Below are 27,625 nucleotides of genomic sequence, written 5' to 3' on the forward strand. Positions count from 1 at the left end.
TATATATATATATATATATATATAAATAAATAATTTTTTTATTTTATTGGTTTTTCATATAAAAAAAAAAAAGAAATCGTTTTATTTCCATTACGTTGTTTTCGTAATCGTTGCAAGCCAAAATCGTAATCGAGATTCAAATACGATGAATTGCACAGCCCTAGTGCAGATTTGACATGTAGATGAAATGTTCCCTCTGAATGATGCATTACAACCTTTCCAGGTCTCACAGGGTCAAGCCAGCCTCAACATTTCCTGGTCCCTCTATGCAAACAGGCCTCTCCTCCTGCACAGTAGGCGGTTTGTGTGTGTCTGTTTGCGATTACACATGCGTGCCCCACTCACCCCTCCATTTTGATCACTCCCTTTTAGCGTTCCCGGGGCTAACTGAGTTTGTGCATGTGTCACCCACTCACGTCTGCAACTTATTACCTTGTTATGCAACCCGACAGATGAGTGTTCTTGTGACTCACACATTGCCTCAACCAAAACGCAGGCATGGTCGTTGCAAACACTCAAGACACACACTTCACCATCCCGCTTAGTCATTAAGTTTAAATCTTCAACCCTGTTGTGTGTTTGTTTGTGTAGCAATTTACTGACCCGTAAGTGCTATGACGGTTTCTAAGGACACATCGATGATGACAGGATTGCTGTTAACATATATTTGGGTTTCGAGGGTGTGTACCTTGGACGCACACCCCTCTGCTTCAGAGAAGTGGGGGTTTTAGACACAGTGATGCTCTGTGAAAGGAAGTGTGTTTCCACCACAAACCAGACACACCCAACCCAGATACATATTTACATCATTATTAGGTAACTGGCTTTGAGAAAGGGGATCATACCCAAAACACTGAGATAAAAATAGACTAAAGGAGCAACACTTATGGAAATCATTTAGAGACTTTTGCTAAATCTGAACCACTTAGATTAATTTCGTGTTGCTCTCGAGTCTCGACACAAATATGTAGTATATTAGATGCATCTATAGTGTTCAGAAAAGGCCAGTGAGCATTGATAAGCCTTTAGACTTAAAGAGTTGAGAATCAAATCACCCTCATGAATGAATGGACAATGGGAAATTGACCTGCCTAAAAAACATAAAGATAACCAAGTGTAGATTTGTTTGCCATCTAGCCTTGTTTTTGCATGATGTAATATATCCTTAAGACAGATAAGACTTGGTGATGTTCATATAAAACAGAGTGGTGTGTCTGCTCTTTGAAGCACCTCTGTGATTAGATATGTCACAACAATAAAAGAGTAGCTTCATTTGCATTATTTGATCAGCTTGCTCCAGCCTGCCCCGCCCCGACAGCTAGCAAAACACAACGTCTGAATGTTGCGGATAGCTGCCCTTTCAGGAAAATAAGCGTTTGAGAGTTAGCAGTTGTGAAAGACGAGTGTGAGCGTGCACACACCTGCATGCGTCTGTGTGGATGAAAGCAGGGATCAAGTGCTTGGGTTTGTTGTATATCACAGAGCTTGAACACTTCAATCATCTTCTCCAGCTGCATTTATGTTCTTCTCCCCACTCTTTGAAATGTTGTTTAGGTTGTGGCTCCTCTCTTTTTTTTAAACAGTACTTTAAGTAGAACCACAATCCCTTTGTTAAAGTTGTTGTATCCCTTAATCACATCAGGATGAATGCTAATTCAGTGTTTTGACCATGTAAACATATTGCCTTAATGGGTTACATACTGTTACAGGGAGTGGTTGAGGATTTTTGAGGTCACACAGCACCCTGAGGCATGCTGGGAACTGCAGTCCATATGAGCTGTGAGGAATATTCCTCTCCTGGATTGAAGCCATGCATTTCTTTCTGCCTTAAGGATCCTTCTGAACTGGCAGGCAATGTTATTAGTGGCCTTGAAGGCTACTCGTGCCCAGAAGCCTCCAGTGTTTTAAATCACTCACTTATGCCTTACACGGACAAACCACTGACAGCATTTAAGGCAATCGATAAGTAGACATGCAATGAATGGCTTTTGGAAGCATGCTTCTTGTACAGTGGTGCATGGTTGCTTACTTGTGTGTGTGTGTGTATATAATACATTTGTTTTTCAGGCAGAATTGTTTCTCCCAAGTACCACAAGGTTTGGGTGGTTATGGTTCTGTGACTGTCAAGAACATTCCCAGAATCCATTCAGAAAAAAGGCCGCGCTTACACGCTCTGCTGGAAGGGGCTGCCCATGACATCATTCCCACTCCCCTACTGTTTCTTTGACCCCGTTGCTGTGTGTGTGTGTGTGTGTGTGTGTGTGTGTGTGTGTGTGTGTGTGTGTGTGTGTGTGTGTGTGTGTGTGTGTGTGTGTGTGTGTGTGTGTGTGTGTGTGTGTCCTTTTCCACACCTGCTATGGCTCGCTCCCAAAACTCTGCAGCATCTCATCCCCCACCCAGCCACTTCCTCTTTCTCAGGCTACCTTGGCTCCCACTAACAGAGCATTGTATGTTATACTGACATGCTTTTTGTCTACAGGGGCTCCTAACTCAACCTCAGGACCACCTTGAATAACAAATACCCTCACTGTGGGGCCACAGACTGCACACTGCTTGAGTTATGCTGTTTTATTCTCTTAGAGGCTTGGGCGTCACAGTGGGAGTCTCGGTAAAAAGCTGGCATCTGCCTGTATGTGTTTACTGTGTACTGACATTCTTTGCTTTTTTGTCTGCTTATTTTTCAGACACTACCCCAAGTCAAACTTCACCTGTGTGGCTGACACTCCAGAGAACCTCCGCCTCAAACAGCAGAGCCAGATGCAGAGCCAGGTAGCTTTCTTTCTCTCTCTGCTAGTAGCCTCTCATGGCTTTGAAACAGATACAGACACACACACACCCATTGTTTCTTCTCATTGTTCCATAAAGGACGATATAGAAGGACATGCTTAACACCAATTGCATGACTTAAAGGTGGGGTAGGTAATTCACTTCAGAAACACTTTTTGTTATATTCCATGGAATGCTCTTAACATCCCGATAGCAATGAATACATTAAATGCAGGTAGGCTGGATGGCCTACCTGCCTGTCAGCCTTCCATCTCGTGCACAAACTTATCTCGTGCCCTCATTGGTCATGTGCACGTCCGTGTGTTGGAGGAGGGGCTCTGTAAGGAAGTCTGAAGGAAGGGGCATTTTTTTTCGGCAACGTACTTTCAAATTCTAGCGCACTCAAGGTGGTTTCTCCATTCTTACCTACTCTACCTTTTAAGTTAACCCAAAACATTTATCTGGGAGTAATTACTTTCTAAAAGCCAACTTCTAGGTAAAACCATCACTATAATTCAAGTTTTTTTTTATTCAAAGTAAGTGCCTACACACAGTTGGAAGATAGACCCAATAAGTCAAGTGGGAAATTAATTCACAAGAAACACAAAAGATTCACGAGACTTGTGAGAGGGAGGGACAATGATCATGTAATAATAGAATAATTAGGATGTTTTGGAGACAAAAATAGGTAAACATTTCTACCAAGAACAAATAAAATGTGGCTTCATGTTTGACACAAAACCCCAGCGAGGAGCAATCCTAATACAATAAGGTTGGTTCAGTTACTGTAGCTTTGGATCCCTAGCCAGCTTCCTGTGTTATCTGTTCAGTCTTTAAATAAAAACACTAGTTGGAAATATCAAATAGGATATTGCTTAAATGTGTTATGCAGTCACTTCCATTTCCTTTAATCGCCAGTTTAAAAAAAAAAAAGGAACCCTTCTTACGTAAGAGTTGCTGCATAAATGTTCCTAGTTTCAAGCTCATTTACATTTCTACTATGAATAAACTGGCAGAAGTCAGGCCTTTCAGTTGAGTTCAGTATTCTGCCTGAGCACAGAATTTAAGGTGGGGTTTGCCATTTATATACAATGGATAATTAATGATAATTTAATAATCCTAGTTTAAACGGTACTCTTACAGCCCTCGGGTTTCACACTGCTGCTCTCAGCGGCGTTAAACTGTCTGGCGGTTATTCAGATGTTTTTTTATGATGGTTGCAAACTACATTATGGCCTTTAATAAATGTTGTGCTGTTTATACCATACCATGTTTGCTGTGGCCCTGTTACACTATTACATTACATTACACTATTATTACATTGCACTATTACATTGATCTTTTTCCTTTTTAATGTGCATTCTACTGCAGGACCACCCACGTGTCTAATCATGGATCCTGCCAAATTACCTCTAAACCTATGTTTCTTCAAATAGCCCCCAGTCTTAGGTCCCCGGTCTGTTTTGTAACCACAGAAAAACACTGCTATGGCTCTCCAGAAGCTTTAATAACAAAGACCCAAATATATATTATCCAATTTGTAAAAAAATCTCATCAGACCAAAATATCCATCTGAACTGGGTCATGTGTTCTTGCCTTGATAAAAATGGCTCTGATGGAGTCAGAGAGATTTGTACTCACAGACTTTCGACAATCTTTTTAGATAACGATAAACTGTATAAGATGTTATAAGAGCTGGCAAAGTTGAGGCAGCCAGGCTTCAACACTGAAGGCAGTTGGGAGGGTTTCACTTCTCTGTTTCATGCCAGAATGTCCCTTGTGTGTTCCTTTAGTGTTCTTGGAACGTATCTACTAATGTGATCACTAAAGTAACCACAGAAGAAGAAGCCACATGCAGCATTTTAACGCAAAAATCCAAACATATCCTGGTTTTAGCACAATTCAGCAGAGAGGACCCCTCAAATTCAGTCATGTTTGACCTCATTAATCACTCAAAAGCTCGGCAAGCTCCTGGAGGGACTGATGTATAAATCTGGATGTTGGAAGCATCCTCTGGGGAAAGCTGAAGGAGAGGCTTGTTTTCTCAGCATGTCGTAGAAGAGAGTGTTACCCAGAGAACAGGCAGGGCTTATCAAAGAAAGCACATCCCCTCGTCTTATCTGGGTGTGGGTTTCAAACATTACTGATGAACCCGTGTCTGTGTGTGTGTATATATTGGGGCTGGGTCAGTGGTCATGTGGGGAGGGGGATAACTGAGGGATTGAGGGCCAGATGGTGTTTTTCTACAAGCATCCTAACAGCCCCCAACAAACCCTCGAGCACGCACCAAGAGACAGATATTATACTAATGGTTTATCGTAGTCAGGCCCAACAATGAGATTATCAACACACAGAAGATGTTTGTGTGTGATGCTGAAGGATTTGTGTAATCAGGAATAAAGACCTAAGCACTCTCTATAGCAGTCCTGTTAGCACAGTGGTATTTGTAGACAGGAAACTATGATGTCACTAAAAATAACATCAGCATTAAAGGAGTAGATTAGTCTCAAAAGATACAAAATCTAGAAGTTCCCTTCAAAAAGATAACACAGTAAAAGTAAACAGAGTCCTCGCTTGATAAGAACGGCTCAAAGATGATTTTGGGTATAAAGAAATTGAATAGTAATGGGCTGCTTGTTTCAAATAGACCCTTAACCTGTTAAGCCCCGAGCCTGTTTTCCAGGTCACAGGCTCGAAAATGACATTCCCAGAACAAATGACTATAACTTCACTTATAAAAGGGGTATATTCATAATCTTTGTTCTCAAAGCAATGATACACCTGTGAGTTGGATGTAGAAAATTCAGNATACAGATTCTAATGGTCAGATATAGATATACAGATACTAAAGATAGGCAGGTACTTGCTTTTAAGCAGAACACAGGGGAAAACAAACTTAGAGGGAGTGTTTACGTGTTCGGCGTAATGACGTACAACGGCCTCGACAATTTCTGTAGTCCTATTCAGCCATTCGGTAACAACCATCGTTTTTCAGACACGTAAACTCTTCAAAAATCCTCAGGTGGGTCACTGCTGATGTATTTAATGTCGTAGAACAAAACGTCAATTACCTCTTAAATTTGTGTCAACCACAGACCTTATTTCGAGCTATTTTCCAAAACCCTATGGAAAAAATGCATTGCTTTTTGAGGAAGGAACCGGAAGTGCCAAAAATGCTAACTTACTTCCGGGTTTTACGACGCGTCACTGCGGTTCTCTATATGAAAACTCAGTTTTTGACATAAAAATTGAATTATGGATTATCTGTAATTTTTTCAAAGTTACACAGACACATTGGATTAACCTATGGATTAACCTTCAGCCGCGTTTTTCTCGTTTTAATGCTATTGAACACAACTTTTGATCAGAAACAGCTAACGGTAAGAAATTTCTCCCGTTTTTGCTCCATAAAGCTACGTGTTGTGATGTCTGTGTGTGCTTCCCAATCGCGAGTTCTGATCGCTCAGTGATGATACTAATACTTCTAGAATCTGTGGAATCTCAGCTTGCTAGCTAATATCTTGTTTGTGCAGATCCAATAAGTAATAAAGTATGTATACCTTGAGTTCTGTGCCAAGTGCGGTAGCATTTTTTCGCTCAGGGCTAATTTAGACGCTTCTTGTGAGACTTGTGTTTTGTTTCGGTAAAAATGGTTCGTATCGTCAGTTAGCTGAGTTTCTTCCCGTTAAATGAGTATGACACATTCATAGTTTATTAAATGTTAAGAAGCCCTGAGACCCAGTTTCGTGAAAAAAAATATGGGGCTTAACAGGTTAAAGAAAACGTACCGTAAACTATAGAAGAAGCGTTTTTCAAAATCAAATGAAATTTGTAACACTATTAACGTTTCTTTGAGTTAAGTTGTGTCTGGATGATTCAAGCCTCTTGAACCATGATGCTTGTGTGCTATAGTGTTATGGTTATTCTTCTTGAATGTGTTTGTGTCAGCGTAAGGAAGTTGAAGGTGTTTGTGGAGCAATGTGGCCATCTAACCCCTCACTAATACCGCCGCTGCGTTGCTAGGGGAACCCTATTGCTATGGTAGCAGGGTAGAGGTTTGTCACACCTCATTACAAGACTTTGCATGGGGAAACGGAAAGAAACAACACGGAGAGAAAGACAGAGAGAAATAAAGAACGAATTTGGGAGGAGGAGAGGGAGAGCAATCAGGCGCACATGAGCGAAAGAAAAAAAAGAAGAGACAGGAAGGCACCAACAGAAAGAGAAAGGGAGGAGTGCAGGGTGAAAGGAAGAGATAAAAGTAAATCCCTAGAGGAAGGAAAGCTAGAGGAATGCAAATAGAAGCAGAGAGACTGATTTATAATGACGAAGAGCTCCGGCTCTATCGACAACTCTGTCGCTGTTGAGGCCGTAAAATATGAATGAATGAAAACGGAGCGCCGAGAGAAGGCAATGTGGGTGGGGAAAGAAGCAGAGGCATGATTGGAGGAGAAGAAGCTGTTGCATAGACCTCAAAAAGACAAAGGAGATAGACTGAAAAATAAAAATAGGGGGAGGATCATACGCTGAGTGATGAGAGCGGAGCGAGAATGAAGGACAAAGATGTGTCATGGCCACATTCATCTTCGTCATGACTTATCTTTTATGCGCAGGCTTGAGGGCCGTGTATAATTTCCCGTGGAATAAGGATCAGCCATAGTTTTCACCCAATTTCTCAGTGGTCGTCACTACACGGCACATATGAACGTATCACACACCAACACACACATTATCTGTGAATCACAGCCCTGTCATGTCAGGAGAGGAGAGGAGGATTGGTCAGCAGTCTGTTCAGCAGTGTCAGGCATTATGTGGACGGCAGGGAGGGGAAAGCAAACGGGGAGGGAGGGAGCTTTGCTTCCTGGTAATGCTTTGTGCAGGCAGACTACATTCTGGGAGGGGAGCAGGAAATTGGTGCAGTCACCATGCAGGCGGGAGTAAGGGTTAAGTCGGCGAGGGTAGGTAGAATCAGAAAATGTGTCATGTTGAAATGTCATAGCACGTGCCAGGGAGATGAAATGTGTGTAGCTGTTGTCTTTCAAAAATAAAACCTGCACCTGACTTCCTGTTTCAGGTTTGTAAACTAGTTTGTGAATATGGAGATCAGCCACAGGGCGGGGGGGGGGCTTTGTGCATTGTGATACTCATCTTTCGCTGCATGGGCTGGACATTTCCTCCTCTGCCCTTAGGTCAGGATAGGGTGGGGAGGTTGGGAACAAACAAACATAGACGTACACAGCGTTTGTTACACACTACCTCTCATTATGACCATATATGGTTGCTGGTACCACGTCCTGTATGTAAGGCCCTCACAGCAAACAGGAAGTGAACGTTGCCACAAAAGACTACGCAATAGATTTTGGGCCAACCTTACTTTGCTTGCAATCCTATAACACACACTCACGCACACATACATTGCTAATTCCTACTTCAGTCATAGTTTTTATAAGAATTGTTCATCTTCTGTGTCTTTGAAGAACATTGGGATTGTAAGGTCAACATGTTAATAGTAGCACATTAAATATGGGCTGGAATTGTATGGCAAACCCCAGTCAAGGAAATACTTGCATAATGAGAAATGTGCTTCTTTTCACTAGAGTTGATGTTTCAGCATTTTGATGTAATTGTTTTAACTTGTAAAAAAGATAGCCGTAAAACTTTTTTTCTTTCAGCTTATTTATTCCCTTTTAAAAAACTTGATTTGGCTAAATATAATCCTTTATAGTGTCCAATAAATAAAACTCAGGTTGATTGATTGATAAGCTGGACTATTCTTCTTTATTATTTATTTGTGTATATACTTTTATTAACTACATTATATGTTATGAAGAGCATTACGTAATAATACATGTATTTCAAACAAGCAGAGAAATATCAGCAAGACATGATTTCTAATCTGTATATGTTGAAAGAATCTAGGTCAGAGCATCTATAAATAATCATTGCGCGCGTTTGTTGGATTTTCCTTGTTTACTCACAAACGCATTATAACTGGCTGTACATATTTATTTCAGCTAACATATTGCACGCTTGCCTTCCATGTTTTTTAAACACTTGTTTTGTTTCTAACATGAATGCCGTTTGTTCTGCAGGTTCGCTACAGGGAGGATTTTGAGAAGAACAAAGGGAAAGGTTTCAGCGTGGTCACAGACACTCCAGAGTTGCAGAGAATTAAGAAATCGCAGAACCAAATCAGCAATGTAAGTGTCAGCGTCACATTCATCAAGTAAATGAACCCTCATTCGTAACAGAAGAGCTTCTTATCTTTAGGTATTTTGACAAAGAGTAAACATTGGTGTGTGTTTATTAGTTTCTCTATCTCACTGTCATCTCTTTGGCAAAATGGTCCTTAACATTTGGTCTATATGAGTTCAATACAAATGTATTTAGCTTTCTGAGATTGGCTGAACCTGTTTTACCTCATCTCTGAGAGCTTTAGCAGAAAAAGATAATCATTTTCAGAATATTTTTCATGTTGCTTTTTTCATGTATCTTTCATCCTCCCCCTTGGTCACAGTGACATCAGTAAATGTCAGGCTTCCTCTGCTCACGCCGCTCCTCATTCATAGTAATGGAATTCTCCTCAAATCACTCTCCACATAGATGATTCTCCTCCACTCTCCCTTCCACTCCCCCTCAGCTCCAGTTATTGATTTGCCATTTCTCTGTAAATACAGAGCAGTGATGTAGAAAGGCATGCAGTGTTTACCTTTTTTTCCTTCAGACTGCTTAAGTCAGCTGCAAAGGCCTTTCCCCCCGCATTAAGCAGACTCTGACACAAAGCGTACGTCATTACACATAGCCAGCTTATTATTAATGGCATAATTAGTGTGGAGGGTGATGGGTAATCACTGCTTTCGTGTGATGAAAGCTTTTACCATGTCTAAGAAACAAGGAAGTTAAGACAGAGAAGGCATCGCATGGAATTTAATATTTATGCACAATTGCCACATCAAGATAAGATGAAGGGCATTATTGTGGGATGGATCGGGCGCATCGTGATGCATTTGCAGTCGGACTTGATAAACGAAAACCTCTGCTTGCGGCTAGTGCATCACGACAAACATTGGGCCAGCCCTCCGGATGAATGCTACATCTTTCTCGCTTTTCTTTCTCTTTCCTGCACACTTAAAGAAATGCAACACATCGCTCTTCAGAATGTCAGCAATGTTAAGCTTTTCACTTTACTTGTCCTAACTTGCCTCTCTTGTTAAGTCTTTTTCATGACTCTTTACTCTTGGTCGACACCTGGGCTCCTTATGATAACTCGACTATGAACAGTTATGTCGTCAACAACCTTTTTGGTTAAGATGAGAGAATAACAAGACGGCCCTGACGTCACTAAACACCAACTGTGACAACATCAACATGCCATATTATAGAAAAATGTAGTTTAAAAGTCAAAATGTTACCATAATCTTTCTTTGCTGCAGAGCTCAGTCCATCTCTCTCTATCTTTCATTCTGACAATTGTGCTTCTACAATGTAAAAAAAGCTTTCTATATGTTTGCAAATTGGGCGCTGCAGATTGACTTTAAAACAGGCACTCTCTACGAATAGCAAAACTGCATTCATAATCATTCAACCTGTGTTCCACCAGATAATGATAAGATCAAAACTTATGCAGATCTGATGACTCAAAAAGGACATTGGAAACCGGACTTGGTGACTCATTCTGTAATACTGAAAATAGCTCAAATAGGGTAAAATGTGATGACTGATTGAGTTGTTATCTAAAACTAAAAAGCATATTTGACGGTCACCAGAATGTCAGCTATGTCAATCCTTTCACTTTGACTTGTCCCAACTTGTATCTCATTATGTTTTTGCCTGGTTTTCACTTCTGGTCAAGTACTTTTTATTGGTTCATACAGCTAAGATTGAGAAGAACAATAGTATGGGGGGGGGGTTTAGTTCAATCAATAGCCTGGGCACTTCCTGTAAGTGTAAACACACCAAACACACATATATACACCAAACACACACACCATCTGTTCAATCTGCTCCTTCAAAACAAACCAAAATAATCTCCCTCACACACTCTCACTTAGCATATTGCACTTGAGGACAGTCACTGTGTTCTCTCAGTCCCTCGCTTCACTGTCCTTACACAAACACTGTCATCCATTCTGAGAACACACTCCTCGCTAACGCCGGCGGCACAGTGGGCTCTTTGAGCGCGGCTGTATGTGTGGACAGCATCAGGGTTGTAAATCTTGACCGAGGCACTGTGAGTCAGTCTGTTATCAGCCTGGTAATAAGGGGGACGGCTTATTTAGTGCAGTCATAGAGCAGTCACTTTGTTTCAGTTTCACCAGTGTTTCATGTTGTAACTCTGGGAGCTCAGTTGGAGAGGTTGTAGGTTGATGAAGAACTTTGTAGCTGGAACTGTAGTGCAGGTGCTTTTCTGTTAATAACTTCAGGATAATAAAAAAAAAGAAGCTCTAAGGACAGTTCCACTTAAGAGGGTAGTAATGAACATGATTATAGTTGCTTCTTGCTATGCTTAGTCATATGACCCGCCTCCTTCTTCTCCTCTCACCGTTTCCTCTCGCAGTCTCATTCTCACCCCAAGCCTCAAGCCTCAAGTTGTTTCCCTTTTTTCACTTCACCTGTTCTTCCTGATGTGTCAGCGAGGGTTGCTATGAAACTCTGAGCTCGCAATACTTCCGGCCGCTGACATGTAATTTCCTCTCGGTGTCAAGCTGCTCTCCGACTCCGAGGCTATGCTTGCACGTAGGGCATGGCGCCCCACCTATCACCACAAACACATGGGTGCTGGAGGGCAAGTGGGAGACCTCTGGTGGATGAACAATGAACTGCAGACTGTAAAAGCTTCCTGGAAAGATATTCTCCTCACCTGTAGATTTGAAGCTTTGAAGATTTGTGTATTCTCCATCTTTAAATGTGACCTGTTTGTCTCCTGCAGATTAAGTACCATGAGGATTTTGAGAAGAGGAAGATGGGAGGAGAGGTTCCATTTCAGAAGCCGAGCAACCCAAGCCCAGGTATCCCTTCTAACACACAACCACAAGAAATATTTTATTCATATTTAAAAAAATAACAAAAAAACATTTATCAGCATGCATGTTTAACTTTCACTAACCAAACAAAACAGAATGTTAAAGATGACTTTCTGTATAAACATTACATTATACACAATTCATAAAAGATACTAGATGGATTCTGATGTTAGGCCTATCAGGAGGTCTCTGTTTTCAAACCTGGAGGAATGGGCCGAATGAGTGCTTTCATGTTCTGAGTAAAGTACAGCGAGTAGGCCTATCTACTTGTTTCTTTAAGCCTCTTGCCTTGTCTGTGCTTGGCTCCAGCCCGCCCACAGGCTGAGTGAGCTCCCAGGCTGGGTGTTGCCTCGTTACACCGCTTAAGGATCTTGGTTGTAACTTGTTCTCTTCCCTCCTCTGCGTTCACTATCTGCATTGCTGCAGAAATTGCTTTATTAAAAAGTCATGAAAGTAATTCTAATGAAGCATAATCTGACGATACATGTTTAATCTAAGGCGATCCCTCAAGCCAAAAAGATGGTTTGCTGAAAACTGGCCTATTTTAAGTCATAATTATGAATATTTTGTTAGAGTTACACACGAGGTATAAGGAAGGCAGTGGAAAGGTTACAGCCAAGTATTTGAATGTACCTGCTGTTTGTATTTAGCATGATACACTTCATTTTGAGAGATATTATTTAGTAGGATGTGTTACAAGAATACCCAGAATCACTGAATGGCTGTCGAAGAGTCAATGCAGTGCTCAGACAGGACTAAATACCTGCTTATGCTTCATATGAATAGAAATCCTTATTCTACTACCACAAATAAACAGTGTAGTTTCCAGTACATCAGATGTCTGTGCAGCTATTGACCTGCCCTCCACTTTCCTTCGTGCTTCACCAGGAGCTTTCCAGCCGCCTGCAGCCTCTCCGAACTTCCACTATGAGCAGGCTCCTGAACCCGTGCAACCGGCGGCCGCCGCCCCGCCGCCCAGCTCTGGGGTAAGTCCTCCTCTAATTACAAACTGACACCTTGATGAATTCAAAACCTGAAAAGAATGTTGTAAATAAATGTTAAACAGAAATAAATCCTGCCAACACTTCATCCTTTGCATTAATGAGTAGAGCTGAACTAATGACTCGGTTGGCAACTTTGTATTGCTTTTTCTATGCTTATTAAACTAATGAGCACTTATTTGGTTAACACAAGACTGTTGCATGATTCTTTCTGGAAGAATGAAGGTTTACAGATCTTCCGATTATATCAACAAATGAGTTTGTCAAGAAAAAGTTGGATGTGTTTTAGTCAGATAAAATTGTCTTTATTCAGGGGTAGATTCACTTTGTGGATAATCATCTAAGCCTTAAGCTTGTCTTGTCGAATATTGTTTTTAGCCTTCTATCCCTTCTTATTTGTACTATTAAGGAAATCATAATGGATTTGTTTGGACGATTAAAACTTTAAAAGTATGTAAGCCACATTTTCAAGGTACGAAAAACACTCTTACATAGAAGATTCTAGCCGTAGCGTACCTGTGTCGTGAGGAACTAACTGAAGTACCTGTTGTTTTCCACAGAAGCGATACAGGGCAGTGTACGATTACGCTGCTGCTGATGAAGACGAGGTTTCCTTCGTGGACGGAGATGTGATCATAGACGTGCAGCAGATCGACGAGGGCTGGATGTACGGCCGCGTGGAGCGCACGGGCCAGCAGGGCATGCTGCCCGCCAACTACGTGGAGGCCGTCTGAGTGAAAGGGAGAGAAAAAGAGGGAGAGAAAAAGGAGGAGGTAGAGAAAGGGAGGGAAAGAAGGAAATGAAAAGCCCAGTGCCATCTCATCTTAAAGCTGCTTCCTCTTGATTTTACTCCTGTTCCCTGATCTGTCCTGTGAGACCCTGAAACCCCCAACCCCCCCTTCTGCGTCCCTGCTCTACTCTCACTGTTTCACCACAGACACCTTCTACCTTTGGTCTGTCTGTCCTTCTCTGTCTGTCTGCCTGCCTCTTTGTCTGTCTGTCTGTGCTGAAGTCTGTCTCTGTTTGGATGTTCCTCATCCTCTCTTGTCTTTTCCCAAACCTGGCTCCGATCTCAAGTGCTGTCTCAAGTGGAAAAATGAAAGTCTTAAGGATAAAACACACAGTTCATTGCAGTATGGCAGGGGTCATGCCATGCCACACGGCTCCATCCTAGCTATAGCACTTAATCCTAGCACAACATCATGCAAAACTTAAGAGGAAGAAAAAGTCAAATATCCCCTTTTCCCTCGAGAGTCAGTCGCCACAGCTGAAGACGTTTATTCTGTAAAGAAATTAGGTTTAATAAATGTGGATGGGTGTGGCATATTATCACAGGCTTGTTTTTTTCTCATTTAGCATCTTTAGATCTTGGCCAGACTGGAAACACAGTGCAGAATCTCTGTGTATCAGAAAGAAGCTTGAATATGTTTGACTTGTGTACATTCCTTTAACCTCTAGCCCTGTTGCTGTTGCACCAATCAGCCAGTTATCAGTCTTAACAGAGAGGTTTTTAATATATTTATCGATTGACACACATCTCGCCATTGTGTGCTCGGGTAGGCACCCTCGTGTTCAGCACTGCATTGTGGGCATCGTTGTAAAACTGGAATTGTAGCCTAACTGAAGAGCACCTCCTGTAGTTGCCTTTCTCGGGCTCGTCGGATACAGGAGGGATCAGGGACAAGTTAGGGGACATTATCAGTCCATCTCTAGCAGCCACACTGAATACTTCACCTCAGTCGGCGTGGATGCACCCTTATTCCTGTTTTTTGCAGCCTGAATGCCTTCAGTCCTGAGTGAATCACAAAGTTAAGGTGATCAAGGTTATACTGTTAGGAAAAAGGAGATGGGAACATGTCCTTCCCCCTTTTTTGCTACAAAATCACCAAGAAAACACATTCATAAAAGAGAAGGCCAAGCACAACTCTATATTGTGATTTTTTTCTTTCCTTTTCAATCATTCCACTGTTTTTGTGAGTGAACATTCCAACCTTTTGTTTTCCATTCAATGTGAGAGAAATTGTCGAATCCTTGGCTGTGGTAAATGTTGTTTTCATGCTGTTCTTTCTTTTTGCCTTTCTTGTTATTGTTATTGTAAAATAATTATTTTCAAAAAAAAGTCAGTGTATCAAATTAATTAATTAACCTGCAACTCGATTTATGAACCAAGGCAGACTTGTGTGGTCGTGGTATTAGATCAGTTTTGGGATTTTTCAACCTGCAGTTTCAGGTCAGACCGGTGCTAGCAGCCGGGATAAAAAATCATCCAAATGCTTGCATGTTCATGCCTGTCTCTGATAAGTGCATTCTCGTTTATGCTCTTTAATATTCTGGAGTTTCAAAAAGAGAATCATGTTACCAAATGGCGTTTAAAATCAGCCCTGGTCTTTAAAACTTCCTAAAGCCAGGCCTGTCACCCGCCTGTCAGGGTTTGAGCAACGATGTCAGACACAAAGTTTTGTTCTGTCCACCTGCCGGGTGAATCCCAAAATCTGATCACTCAATCTGCCGAGATTTACGAGCATCTGGTCAGTGTTGGTCAAAAAAGATTGAAAGGATGTTGGTTCATAAACACAAAATCAAGCATTTAAGTTGCTGGCTATTACACAGAAATGCTGTATCATTCCTTCACTCTAAATACTTTGTTTCTGTGAGGACCTTTTTATATGATTTAAAAAAAGATATTGACCATTACTCAGTGGTGTAAATAATCTCACAGGCCCCTCCCTGACCATACACACCTCTCCCCGTTTTCTTGCTGTTTTCTTCTCCTGTGATGCACTGTGACTGTCACAGACATGAGCGATCAGGGCGGTTTCTAAGGTGGGTTGGGGGTGGCGGAAAAAAAGTTCAGCTTTATTCAAAGAAAAAAGGCTCTCACTATGTAGCTAGATTACATTGTACAATTGTATATGTATCATAAAGGTAAGTTAGGGACATGTTTTTACAGGTCATGGTGCTCTGGGAAGTAGCTTGCCTGCAGATTAGAGTGGTTCATATTTTTTTGTGAATGTGGCTGAGGGGACGTAATGTGAAAAAATACAGTTTGGTGCAAGTTGGTGTTGAACATTAATAACATTCTAACTTTCTAATGTGATTAATTGTGACAGTGCTGAACAATAAATCAGAAAATAGCAGCTCACAAACACACCAAACACAATGAACACACTGTATGTATGCCTGTAATTTGCATTGACCTACACTTGACAATAGGACAAGTTTATTTGCAAAACAGATGCTTGATGGGAAAGCTGTTTTAGAGCTCATGGTTGTGTTTTTCTCTTGAGTAAACTGAAGAGTTGGTGGTTGGGCTTCAAGTGAAACTATTGCTGTTCCCGGCTGATGATGATGTTTGCTCAGATATATTTAAAAACAAAGCTACTCGGCGGATTACATCCAATCAAAACGTTACGTTGTCTCAAGGGGCTTGGATTTGGACACTTTGTTTTCTGGATTAAGTGGAAAAAGTGGCCAGAGATGGGCCAGTGTTGAGTAAGTGTCGTTAAGGATGGATTTGTTAAGTCAAATATGAGCATTTGGGGATTTAAGAATGCGGTGCTGGGAGGGGGTGACAGAGTGCTGATCCAATGCTCTGTATCTCCCAGGCTGTGAGGCAGGGCAAGTTGTTTGTCTGACCTGGATATTAGTCAGGGGTAACCACTTGCGCCAAATACTGCTCTTCTGCTCTGGCATCACTCATCTACTGAACTGTAACCTCATATCATAACCCTGTTTCCATTCAGTTTCTGTCTAGTACCCTTTCCATCTGTCTGCTGAGACCCCTCTTTACTTCAGCCTTCATCGTAGGCTCCTGCGCTTCTGATAAATCATTCCCCGCTTCTATGATACTGGTTTATATACTGTAGACTTTGCGGAGTGAAATCATGTAATCCACAATCGGGTTTAGCATTCAGACCATTTTGTGCATTCCATCTTAAATTGTTTTGTTTTTTGTATAATTTTGTTATTTTTTAAATAAAAAAATAAAGATACCATATGCACATTGACATACACGTGTATTTAGAACTCATTCTGGATACAGTCAGAATTAAGGACCTGATATCATCTCGTTGCCCTGTTACAGCACATCAAATTGTACTTATGATTCTGCAGATTCAATAAAATGTCATTTTTTCTCAAACCGTTTATACTACGTCTATTGTTGTACAGAAGAATAGTCGAACAAATGCAAAAGTCTTCAGAAAACCTGTTCTATGTCTATTAACCTTTTAGTGATAATTATGATTAAAGACACATTTATTAAGAAATATGCCCCATAACACAATTTAGAAAATAAAAAAGGCCCTTTCTCTACAAGACAAGAGCTAAAGATAAGGTCATAAGGCAGCAGGACCCATCCTTACTTGATATTGTGATTATTAAAATGTTCTCAAATGTACAATTAATCAAATAATAAATACAAAAAAACACAATGTACAGTGAACGTGGAGCATTTTGGGCCCCTGGGAGTCTATGGCTCTTTGGCCAGCTGCCCACTTAGTAAGCCTTGCTTTGGACCAAAGCTGTTTGTAAGCCTCCAGTCCCAAGATGAAGAGTACAAAGAATATTAGGGATACATTTTGTTTAAAGATAAATCCGGGCAAAATAGTTGATTTTTATGTAAGACTTGCCCTGGCACAGCTAAGAGTGATGCGTTGCACTGAGTTTCCAGTATTGGGTAGCCCTCTGAAGCTCATTCAGCCTAATGCCAAAAGTCTTCATTGAATCATTCATTTATCAAGGTTTAAATGTTTTAAGTGAGGTATTGATCAGGTATTGATTCAACTTTTTAAAACAGTTCATGGAGTTAGAATAGTTGTATTGCTTTTCTTTGTTTTAGGCCTATAGCTTAGAGAAGGGTCTACAAATAAACTGGCAACAGGAGTTTTTATTTGTATTGTCAGTTTTTTTGTGCCAAAAAACGCTCCCTAAAGACTTTCAAATAGTCTTCCATCCGCATTAATTTAAGAGCCAAAAGAATGACCCAGAAGATTCAATAACAAACGAAGGGGATAAATACATGAATAAAATAAGGGGACATAGAACAAATATTACATTTTGATTAGATAATATACGGCGACAAAGTAAATTAGAAAGATATCATGTATAACAAGAAATCCCCCTCCATTCATGGGAAACAGCAAACCGGAGTTTAGCCTGTCAGGTCATACTTGTATTTTCTGGTTTGTGAATTGCCCTAAAAAAGGACTCTTTCAGGTGACGATATCAAACATTTCTGTTAAATTGTTTAATGTTTATTGGGAATTGAATTGGGGTATATAACATCTCGTGGAAAAAATCTACCTAAAAGCCCAAACGCGGGGTGAATTAAACCCTTTCTCCCTACCTTCGTTTTCTGCTCTGAGGGGGGGAGGGGTCGACTGAGGCTCGAGATCCCCGAACGGTTCCGGAAACAGCCGATCTCCTGCAGCGGTGGTAGTGCTTCTGTTTTACTGCGTGTCATTGCGTCTTTTACACCGTCTATCTCTGACAATACTTCAATCATGGTGGACATTTTGTTGTTGATGTTTTTCGCCATCATGGGCCTCGTCTTCCTTTCCTACATTATCTACCTGCTGTGATGATGAAGAAGATGAATCGTCCTGCTCGGACACACAGGCGGCCGGTGCACAGGCTAACACAGGATGTGTGTTTTTCCTCTCCTGCATCCATGGTCTTCATCATTGACACTGGTAAGGCAGCGTTTCATAGAATATAACAAATGTGACATCATGCATATAATAGCAAGCGAAAATTGTACACGGTGTGGTGCTTTCAGAAAAGATACAGGGAGGATATTCCTTGGGAATGGATGGTTATCCATGCATACATAGCTATAGCAGCCTACTGTATCTTTAATATAATGGACATTATCACACAATTTAAATAAAAAAAGGCTAACAATGTTATTCATCAACAATAATAAACTAAATAAAAAATGTCTGATATCAGCTGTCCTCTGTTTCAGGGAGAAAAGCCAGGGTCCAGCCATGATGGCCTCCCTATTGGAGCTCTCATGTAGGAGGGAAGAGCAATCCAGCTGAGGGCAGAAATAATGGACTGAAGTGGAAGCTCTTTTTGTCCTTATCTGTCTCCTATTTGCACTCTACCATCACCACCTGTTCCTCCTTTAACCTCCTTTTTATGTCAGGATCCTCCAAATAAATGTCACTACAAGAGCTCCCATTTAGGCTACCTTGATGCAATCAGTCCAAGCAGTGTATTTTTTATACTTACTGTTGTGCATGTTTCTCTTTAAAGGTGGAGAAATATACCTCTGCACGTCCAATGAATCCGTAGACATGGATGCAGGACAGTTTGTTGGATTGAGTGTAATACAGTAGAATTTGCCTTTTTAACAATACTGTGAGCTAACTGTTGGCTCTAATTATAATATGCCTCATTCAGTATTATCATATTATCTTTGTTTTTGTTTTGCCTACTCTCGTTTACTCATGTTTTGTTTCATCAAACAGTTGGAGAGCTTATGCCTTGTTGTATTGTGAGAGGTCTATTGTCTATGGCTCAGCCTTGACATCAGTGTGTTGCTTTAAATGTGTTTACAATATGTTCTGCTCCTCACTACAATCAAAATGTCCCGTCAGGTTAAATGAAATGTGCCAGTTATACTACTCAAACTGTTTTGTAACTGTTTTTGTATAATACATTTGGCTGCAAATTACATCTGTGAGGAACAATGGAGTCATTTCAGAAATACATGCTTATCAGTTTTATCACCAAACCTCTTATACATTATGTTTCACATATAAATTATGTTAAGTTACTGAAGCACTAATGATTTACTTGAAAGTATTTCACACGATATGTCAAATAAAGATGATTTCAGTAAACCCTGTTGCTTCCTGCTTAATTCATTAGATATTTTTTATTTTGCTAACAAAATTAATCAATCATTTCTGTCAAAGGACACATTTTGCTGCACAAAGAACTGCTCACCTTTCATGCTTTAATGAGCCATAAAGTCAGTGTGATCCACTAATAAATGCAAATATATATTTTTTTGTTTTACTTTTCCGGCATTTTGCCATGTTGGAAGTGACATTACAGATTTCCTCAAATGATATCATAAAGACTGCGCAAATATTGCTTTTGAAATTACTCTTGTGTGTTTATGGATAGCGAGACCTTTGTCATTTTCTATTGCACTTTACAGCCACAAATCAATTGATTTCTAAAGGCTAAAATCTGCTCCAGCAGCTTTATGTTTAAATGTTTTATGGTAGTTATCATGTCCTGTGTAGTGCTGTATATCTGGTGATATCCAAATTAAAAACCTATGAATTAAGGGCTATTTTTTGCACAACGCAGATGGTTGCCTCTATAAGAAAATAAGAAAAATAACTACCTGGGACATAATCTCTTCAAACGAGGGCCCGATGCATGTTTGTAAAGGAGTACACACAATGCATTATATTAAATATGTAAGTAATCTGTTTAATACTTCCTTTCAAATTAACGCACTGGTGTGGTTGTGTGAGCAGCCCTTGTAGCAGGTTCAACGCTACATGCTGTCCTGCAGATGGTGCTGTTTATCCATTGTAGGCAGTGGAGAATCAGCTGATGGCATTGTGTCCATACAGTAAATAAACTTGTCTCTTTTCAGATGTAAGAACAGGTGAAGTAAGACAGGATAAGAGCAGTGCGATTTCAATTCCGCAATCACAGTTAGTTAAAAAAAACGAGTTTATTAGGAGCGCTTGGAATGAACGTTTTTGTATTTATTTAGCTTAATAAGTATTTCGTTATGACTCTTTTTTTATAGTATTTTAAATAGATATATTGGTATACTACAATACATCTTAAATTCCCCTTTTCTTCTTTTATACCCATAAAGACTATTCAACCTAAAGTCAGTTTTATTCTGGCTCGATAAGGAGATCATTGTATCACCATTTCCTAGACAGGTTGCTCTCTGTAGACTCGCCAAATTGACAGGTCAGCTTCATTATTTACATTGTTTGCGCATTTTATACCAACATACTGTACTTCTAACCTTTAAAAAAATGCCTTAACAATACTTACTCTGAAAAAACAAATTTCCGTAATTATATTGTTACACATTTTACTTTCTTGCCAAGTTAGAGGAGAATATTGATACCACTTTGCTGTCGCAGTAGCAGCGGGTTAGTTTAGTTAAAGACTGCAAACAGCTCTGTCTCACGGATATAATCCTGCAAAGAACACCCCACACAATTATAAACTTTGCTTCAGTTTGCACAGTTGACGTTTTAAACAAACAAGATATAACATGGAATCATTTGTTAAATAGTACTTGTTTGAGGCGCTGTGAGTCGGATTTGGTCACCTCATCATAGCCAAGCTAGCTGTTCCCCCTTAGTTTCCAGTATTTAGCCTATGCTAAACTAAGCTAACCAGCTGCTAGCTTTAGCCTCATATCTACCGTACATAAGTAAAGTGGTATTGACCTTCTTCTAACCAAACTCCCTAAATCATGTTTCCAAAAATGTTGAACTATTCTCATTACGTGTATGTGCCACCTTCCTCCAAAAACCACTTAGTTTAAGTTTCTCTCACATGTGTGCAGTCAGACCCACTGTGGGAAATAATCGGAATTCCTCTGCTGCTGATAGTATAATCTACTACTCTCAGTTTTACAATACACCCGCTGTTCTATCAGAGCACACACACACACACACACACACACACACACACACACACACACACACACACACACTCTTTAGGTCGATCATATCAAATAACGCTGCAGAATTCTACATTTGAGGGTGTTCAAGAAAACTGAAGCTGCATTTGAGCTGGAAAGTAGGCCAGGGTTTTGTTTGGTTGTCCACATGTTGCATGACCTTGCTGCATTGCATTCCTGACCCCCCCCCCTTCACCCACTGGCCAGCCACACTGTTCCTAGCCACTATATTAGATCAGTGCTATGTTATGCGTCCATTGGATAGAAAAAAAAGCCAGAACAGGTGCTCTTTTGTTTTTAAGCTGCAGGGACTTGGGTTACCCCCATGAGCAGTATTTTTAGGTAGATGTGGTAATACGGCATATTTTGAATTGTTTATGATTACTTTAAAAGGAACATTTCACCCTAAGGACACTCTGGCCTTGCATTTCTGATCTGCTTCCTATTTCTATCCCAAAAAAAGAAATCAGCCGATCTTCCTGGAAATAAATAGATTTAGGTATTTTCACTCACTGAAACATACCTAAATCTATAACAATAATAATAATTGTACAAAAATAATTAGATAATCTTTGGATAACAACTTCGGGACTGCAATGAACCTTACAAACAATTGATATTTAACAACCTGAGACAACTATTGTGTTTTTTTTCTTCTTTCTTTTAATTGATGCTGCACAATGCAACTGTTCTTGACGCATGCTGACATTCTGCCATACCATCTCACCTTTGTGGCACCTGTAACCTCTTGCAATCTGTGCTGGAATACCAGTGAGATGGAATTGATGGGGGAGAGAGCAGCAAGGAATTGAGTGTGATAATACAATAGATGTAGGGTGTGGTGGGGGGCATAGGATAGAAACAGAGCAAATAAAGAAGAGGGAGGCAATGAAAGAAAAGAGAAATAGAGGGAGGGATGTAGGATTGGGGGGGGGTTATATGTGCTTAGCAATGGCCTTCAGCAGTGGAGTTCCTGTTGTTCTGGTCAGGGAGTTTCCCTCCATGTGGCCCTGGAGGAAAACGACAGAGGATGTATTTTTCCTGGCTGGCCAAGAATGCCCGGGCCTTGAGGTCTTTCCTCTTATAATTTGCGTTTTATACAAAGTTCCTCCCAGTTTAAATCCTAAAGAAACTAGCTGCTGTCCATCTCTTTAAAGCTGGAGCTCAGCCAATGTGACACTAATGCATAAACATTTCAGCAGAGAGGCGAGCACAGGGGAAAACATTCCTCCCAGCAGGGACACAGGGATATATGCTCTTCAACACCACATCCACCCAGATTGGACTACACGTCCCGACATGCTCCCCCCACAATAGGGGGTGGGGGCCATAAATCCTGGCAGCCAATGGCTTTGTGTCTTAGGATCTGTGGTTGGTGTGTTGCACGGCAGCTGTTGTCAATGGCAACAGAGGTTTTCAGGGAAGCATGAGCTGGACAGCTGGTAGAGGGTCCCTCAGTCCTGTACTGGGAGTCACATGATCCCCCCCGGCAGCCAATCTCAGCCCTTTTCCCTCCCTCACTGCCTCTCTCTCATTCGCTGACTCTGGCTCTCTTTTGGCTGCAGCAGGAGGGGGAGGGGAGATGGAAAGAGAGGAGGGAAGTGGAGATAGAAAGGGAGGGAGGGAGGGAGGGGAGGCGAGGCAAGAGGCCAGCTCAAACAGGGAACGAGTGAAAGAGCTTGTGAGGGAAAACGTAGAGCGGGAGTCTCTTCCCTCTGTGTGCTTATCAAGGAGAGAAGTGAAGGTCCAATGCACGCCCCGTTTGCCCTCCATTCTCCACCCTGAGCAGCAGGATAAGAAGAGAAGACAGAAAAAGGTCTAGAGAGGAGTGTTTCCCCTTGGATGTATCGGACTGTCACACTCAGACACAAGGAGGGACAGGACCATGCCTCTGAGGAGAGGTGCAGGCTGCCCGGCTGCCTCGCCTGTGTGAGCAGAGCAGGGTCTTATTGCTGTTGGGAATACTGAACAAGGAAAAGAAGGAGGAGGAGAAGAAGAAACGGGGCAGGCAGCCGGCGATCTCGTGCCATGACTGGGAACAGGAGAAGGGAGGAGGCTTGCTGAAATCATGGACCAGGTGAGGATGGAGAGTAAGGGAGGGACTGAAGGGGAGGCGAAGGGGACACCCACCTTTACTGTGCTTCACATTCACACCTTGCTTGCTGACACAAAACACACAGAGAATTCATAACATCCATCATCCCGCTTTCCATTCCCTCAAGGCAAAAACAAACATGCTGCTTTTCCTGCGATATGTTTGCCGCCTTCACCCCACTGCGAGCTAGGTTTTACTCTGGGGGAAGGGGCCGGTAGAGGTGTTGCCACCGGCGAGTGGCAGGCCTCTGGAGAGATGACACACCTGAAAAGATCCCCGGCTTGTCCCTGATACAGGGCATAAGATCAACACTTTGGGAGAGGAAGGAGAAAGCGGCATAAAAAGAGGGGTGTGGCTCAGTTTTGTGGGTTAACAGGCATCCTCGGTCATGATCCGTCTTAACATGTCATGGCGAAATTGGCTCCCTTGCCAGGAGTCAGGATACAGGCGGGAGACCGGGATGCCATGCAACAGGGTTCACATCCAGAGCTGTGTGTTTCTGCATTCATTCATTCATTCATTCATTCATAACGGCTCAGGCAAGGTTTGTAACACTGTGTTCTCGTGTCACCAGTCTCTACAGGGACTGTCATCCACAAGCTTGCTGTGAGAGCGAGGAATATACCACCTCCAGTTCTTCAGACAGTTCTCAGTTTCAGCATTGTTTTTCAATACAGCCTCTGTGGGGAAGCTCTTGGCTGCTGTGGTTTTATAGGTGTTATATCCATGCTTGAGGCGACCAGCTGCTTGTAGTTGAGCGTGTGATGAATGGCTTTAATGGAAGAGAGAACGCATACACCTTCCTCGTATCTCACCCTCAACGCACTGCCAGTGTGTGTTCTGCTCATTGATTACCTCATCCCCCCCCTTACCTCCCTCCTTCTCCTCTGTTGCGTCGCGTGTTGTGAGCATCAGGTTTGTGATTAAGGACGAGGAGAGTGGGGAGATTAGGAGGGGTGTTATGGGCGAGACAACCCAGCCCAACCCTTCATTTGGCTGAATAATGCATGTTGTCCATAAGGGGAACCTGTCTGTGTCCACTCAGGCCGGGGTGACGTTAGCCCCCCCAGTAATAGCAGAGATGATGTCATCCCTGCTGCTGGTCAGACTGTGTGTCTGTGTTTGGTCCAAAGCATTTGATTGTTGTTTGCTTTTGTTTTCAATCAGTGGTATTGACCTTCTTATATCAAACTGTGTGTCTGTGTATACGTGTTTTAGTTTTTTCCTAAATGGGAAGCCTCAGGCAATAATAAAGGGCACACAGAGTCCTAGTACATAGGTCATGGCCTCAGTGTGACACACACACACACACACTTTCAGTATCACTTAACATTTCTGCAATAATGGTGTAACTTACAGCACAATACCTCACAGGAAACAGAAAACTATTTATAAGCAGTGCGCAGTGCTGCAAAATGCTGACACAGCATGGCCTTGGTGCAGTGTTAAGGCTGGGCCGGTGTCATTTCAATATATGGGCTGTATTGTGACGTAACAGACAAACATGATTATAGCACTTCCTGTTCTTCACGTGACTGTGTATCATTGTCGTTTTGTGCTTTATCGCTGCTTGTGTTTCCTGCTTTAGGCCTCTCAGCCTGGTGTTTCAAGATGATTCTGGATATACAGTGTTTGCCTGAGAAGAGGTTTAAAGGATCTACTGACATTTAGCAGCGTAAACATGCACTAACACGTCTGTGTGAATGTAAACAGAGTCATAGTGTTTACTATAGTCATGGAAAGAATGCAAGGTTTAGAGAACATCACCGCGCAGTATCTGGGTTTCTCTCTGTCCTCATTATTCTCTTCTATGCAAGGACAGACACACACATGTTCAGAAGCACAGTGACAATGAGGGCAGGGGCTCAGGGAGGAACAGGAGAAGGCAGGTTACATTGAGTGTATGTGAGAGGGAATCAAGGGCAAGTGTTGGACACCTTTTTCTCTTAAAAGGTGACCTATGATGCAAAAGGCACTTTTGTACGTCTTTTATACATGAATATGTGTCCCCGGTGTTCCAGGGAACTCACCAAGTGTCAGAAAACACAACCCTCTCTATTTTCCTCCATACCCAAATCTCTTAAAAAGGGGCTGCAACGGATCTGATACAGACTGATCCAGATTTGAACACTTCTATGACGTCACAGAAGTGGCGCTACGGCTATTGGGCCAACTCCACCAATCAGAAGGAGACAGCCACGGACATTGCCGTTCGAAAGCGCTGGAGACGCTGTAGTACATATGCCAGGCCTGTAGATGGTGCTGTTCTCACAGAATCAGCCCATGCAAAGACAGTGTTAAATTGAGCAAAATGAGGAATGGCTAAAATGCATGATCTGTTTGGTATTTTGAAAAATAAAAAGTATAAATATGCCTTATATAGGTATGGTCCTACACTATATTATTCAAATATAGCATGATAGGTCCACTTTAAAGTATCTTCCTTACTCATCCTTTGTGGTGCTGTCTGTTTATGATACACACTCACAACCAACACAGTTCTTTTTGCAAAAAGGAAGGCCTGCGGGTGATTAAAATGCCATACTTATTGAACCTCATTTTGGGTCATTAGTGCTTTCCAATCAATAGTCATTAAGGCAGACCTGGCGGTGCTGCTGCCTTCTGAGCCCTGAAGCATCGTGACCACATCCATCAGACAGAAACAAGCATTGCTCTTTGCCGAAACAGCCTGTGAGTCCAGGAGAAAAGTTAGTGCCAGATCGTTAAAGACAGAGGTAGAAAAGAGCAGGGATAATGTTGTCTGCAATCTACTACTTTATTACTCTCAATGAACCCTATAACTCCTGCTGTATAGTGTGTTGGAGGGAATCCCCCATGCTGCTGGACGGGCCTCAGTGATGTGGACAGGGTGGAGGTTGCTGTGTTTATGCTGCTGTCCGTACACTACTCCCTGGAGGCTCAGTTTGGGCGGCAAGGCGACATATGTCTAACTGTACTTTGTGTGTGTGTGTATACAAGAGTGTGTGTGTGTGAGTGCTAGTGGCTCTCAGCCAGAGTTATCTTGCAAATAGCTTTGTCTGTTTCCCACAGATGTGACTGAAGTGGAATGCAGTCAAAATTAGCTCAGAGCAAAGCAGCCGTGGAGGGAGATATTTGATGAGAGTGAAAGTGTGTGTGAGAGACAAGAAAGGGTCCTATTAAGTTACAAACGAGATAGTGAGAGGGAATGTGAAAGACAACAAGTGTGAGAGAGGGAAGGATAAAGGAAAAGCCTCATGGTGGAACAGGTGGTCTAATCTGATGCCCCACCCATGGCACCCCAAAGCCCCCCCGCCTACGCCTATCCAATCTTAGAACTCTTAGGAATTTCTTGTTCTTTTGTCCTGAGCGGTAGAGACTGAGAAACTCTGAAAGAATGAATTTCGTATGCATATTTGCATCTAAATTGAAATTAAACACCCATATAAAAGCATAAATATCAATCTTCTCACTCATGAAGAGGGCGTTGCAGCTTCTCTGACCTGCTTGTCAGTTTTGCACTGCAGGGAAGAGGGGAAATACAATGCAAATGAACAATGCTATAGGGGGAAAGTAGAGTTTTTAAGATGGATTTGCATGTGGTGAGCGAAACATGCAGCTGTCATATGGAGCGGTGGGAGTTGTTGATTGACCCTGGCAGCCATTACAAGGTCTCTGTAGCATGAAGCATGCAGTCTGTATGCAATGTATATATACAAAGAAGGAGTCGTACACTGTTCTTTCATTTTTTCTTCCTTATATGGAAAAGAGAGAAATGTCCTGAATTCCAAATATTTGCAAATGTACATACCATTTTGTGCTGTTTTTGAATTTCAAATGATATATAAAAACATATTTAGAAGTAGCTGTGAACTTTTTATGATTTATTTCCCCAAAGTAGAACATGTCAAGTTTAAGATGAGGATGTTTTTGTGTCTGAAGGATGTAAGTACAGGGTTCATGTTCTTAATTCAGGCTCAATTGGATTGTCAGCCCGGCGATTACTAAATGGTAGAGGCCTGCAGGCGGACCACGAGCAAATTGTCCTGTGAAAGAAAACTAGGACACCCATCTCCAG

General features: G+C 41.7%; 1 protein-coding gene across 1 annotated transcript in view; it reads left to right on the forward strand.

Annotated features, from left to right (window-relative positions):
• The window catches only part of LOC104959538 (LIM and SH3 domain protein 1-like), a 27,959-nt gene extending 11,028 nt beyond the window's left edge, over positions 1–16,931 (forward strand). Inside the window, exons 3-7 of the mRNA XM_010787439.1 lie at positions 2,685–2,769; positions 8,859–8,966; positions 11,696–11,774; positions 12,678–12,775; positions 13,351–16,931. Coding sequence (XP_010785741.1) covers positions 2,685–2,769; positions 8,859–8,966; positions 11,696–11,774; positions 12,678–12,775; positions 13,351–13,524 — 544 coding nt within the window. The 3' untranslated portion in view covers positions 13,525–16,931. The remainder of the gene's footprint in view (positions 1–2,684; positions 2,770–8,858; positions 8,967–11,695; positions 11,775–12,677; positions 12,776–13,350) is intronic.
• Positions 16,932–27,625: the final 10,694 nt, after the last annotated feature.

Source organism: Notothenia coriiceps, unplaced genomic scaffold, assembly GCF_000735185.1.
Source record: "Notothenia coriiceps isolate Sejong01 unplaced genomic scaffold, NC01 NC01_scaffold00030409, whole genome shotgun sequence".
Lineage (NCBI taxonomy): Eukaryota > Metazoa > Chordata > Actinopteri > Perciformes > Nototheniidae > Notothenia > Notothenia coriiceps.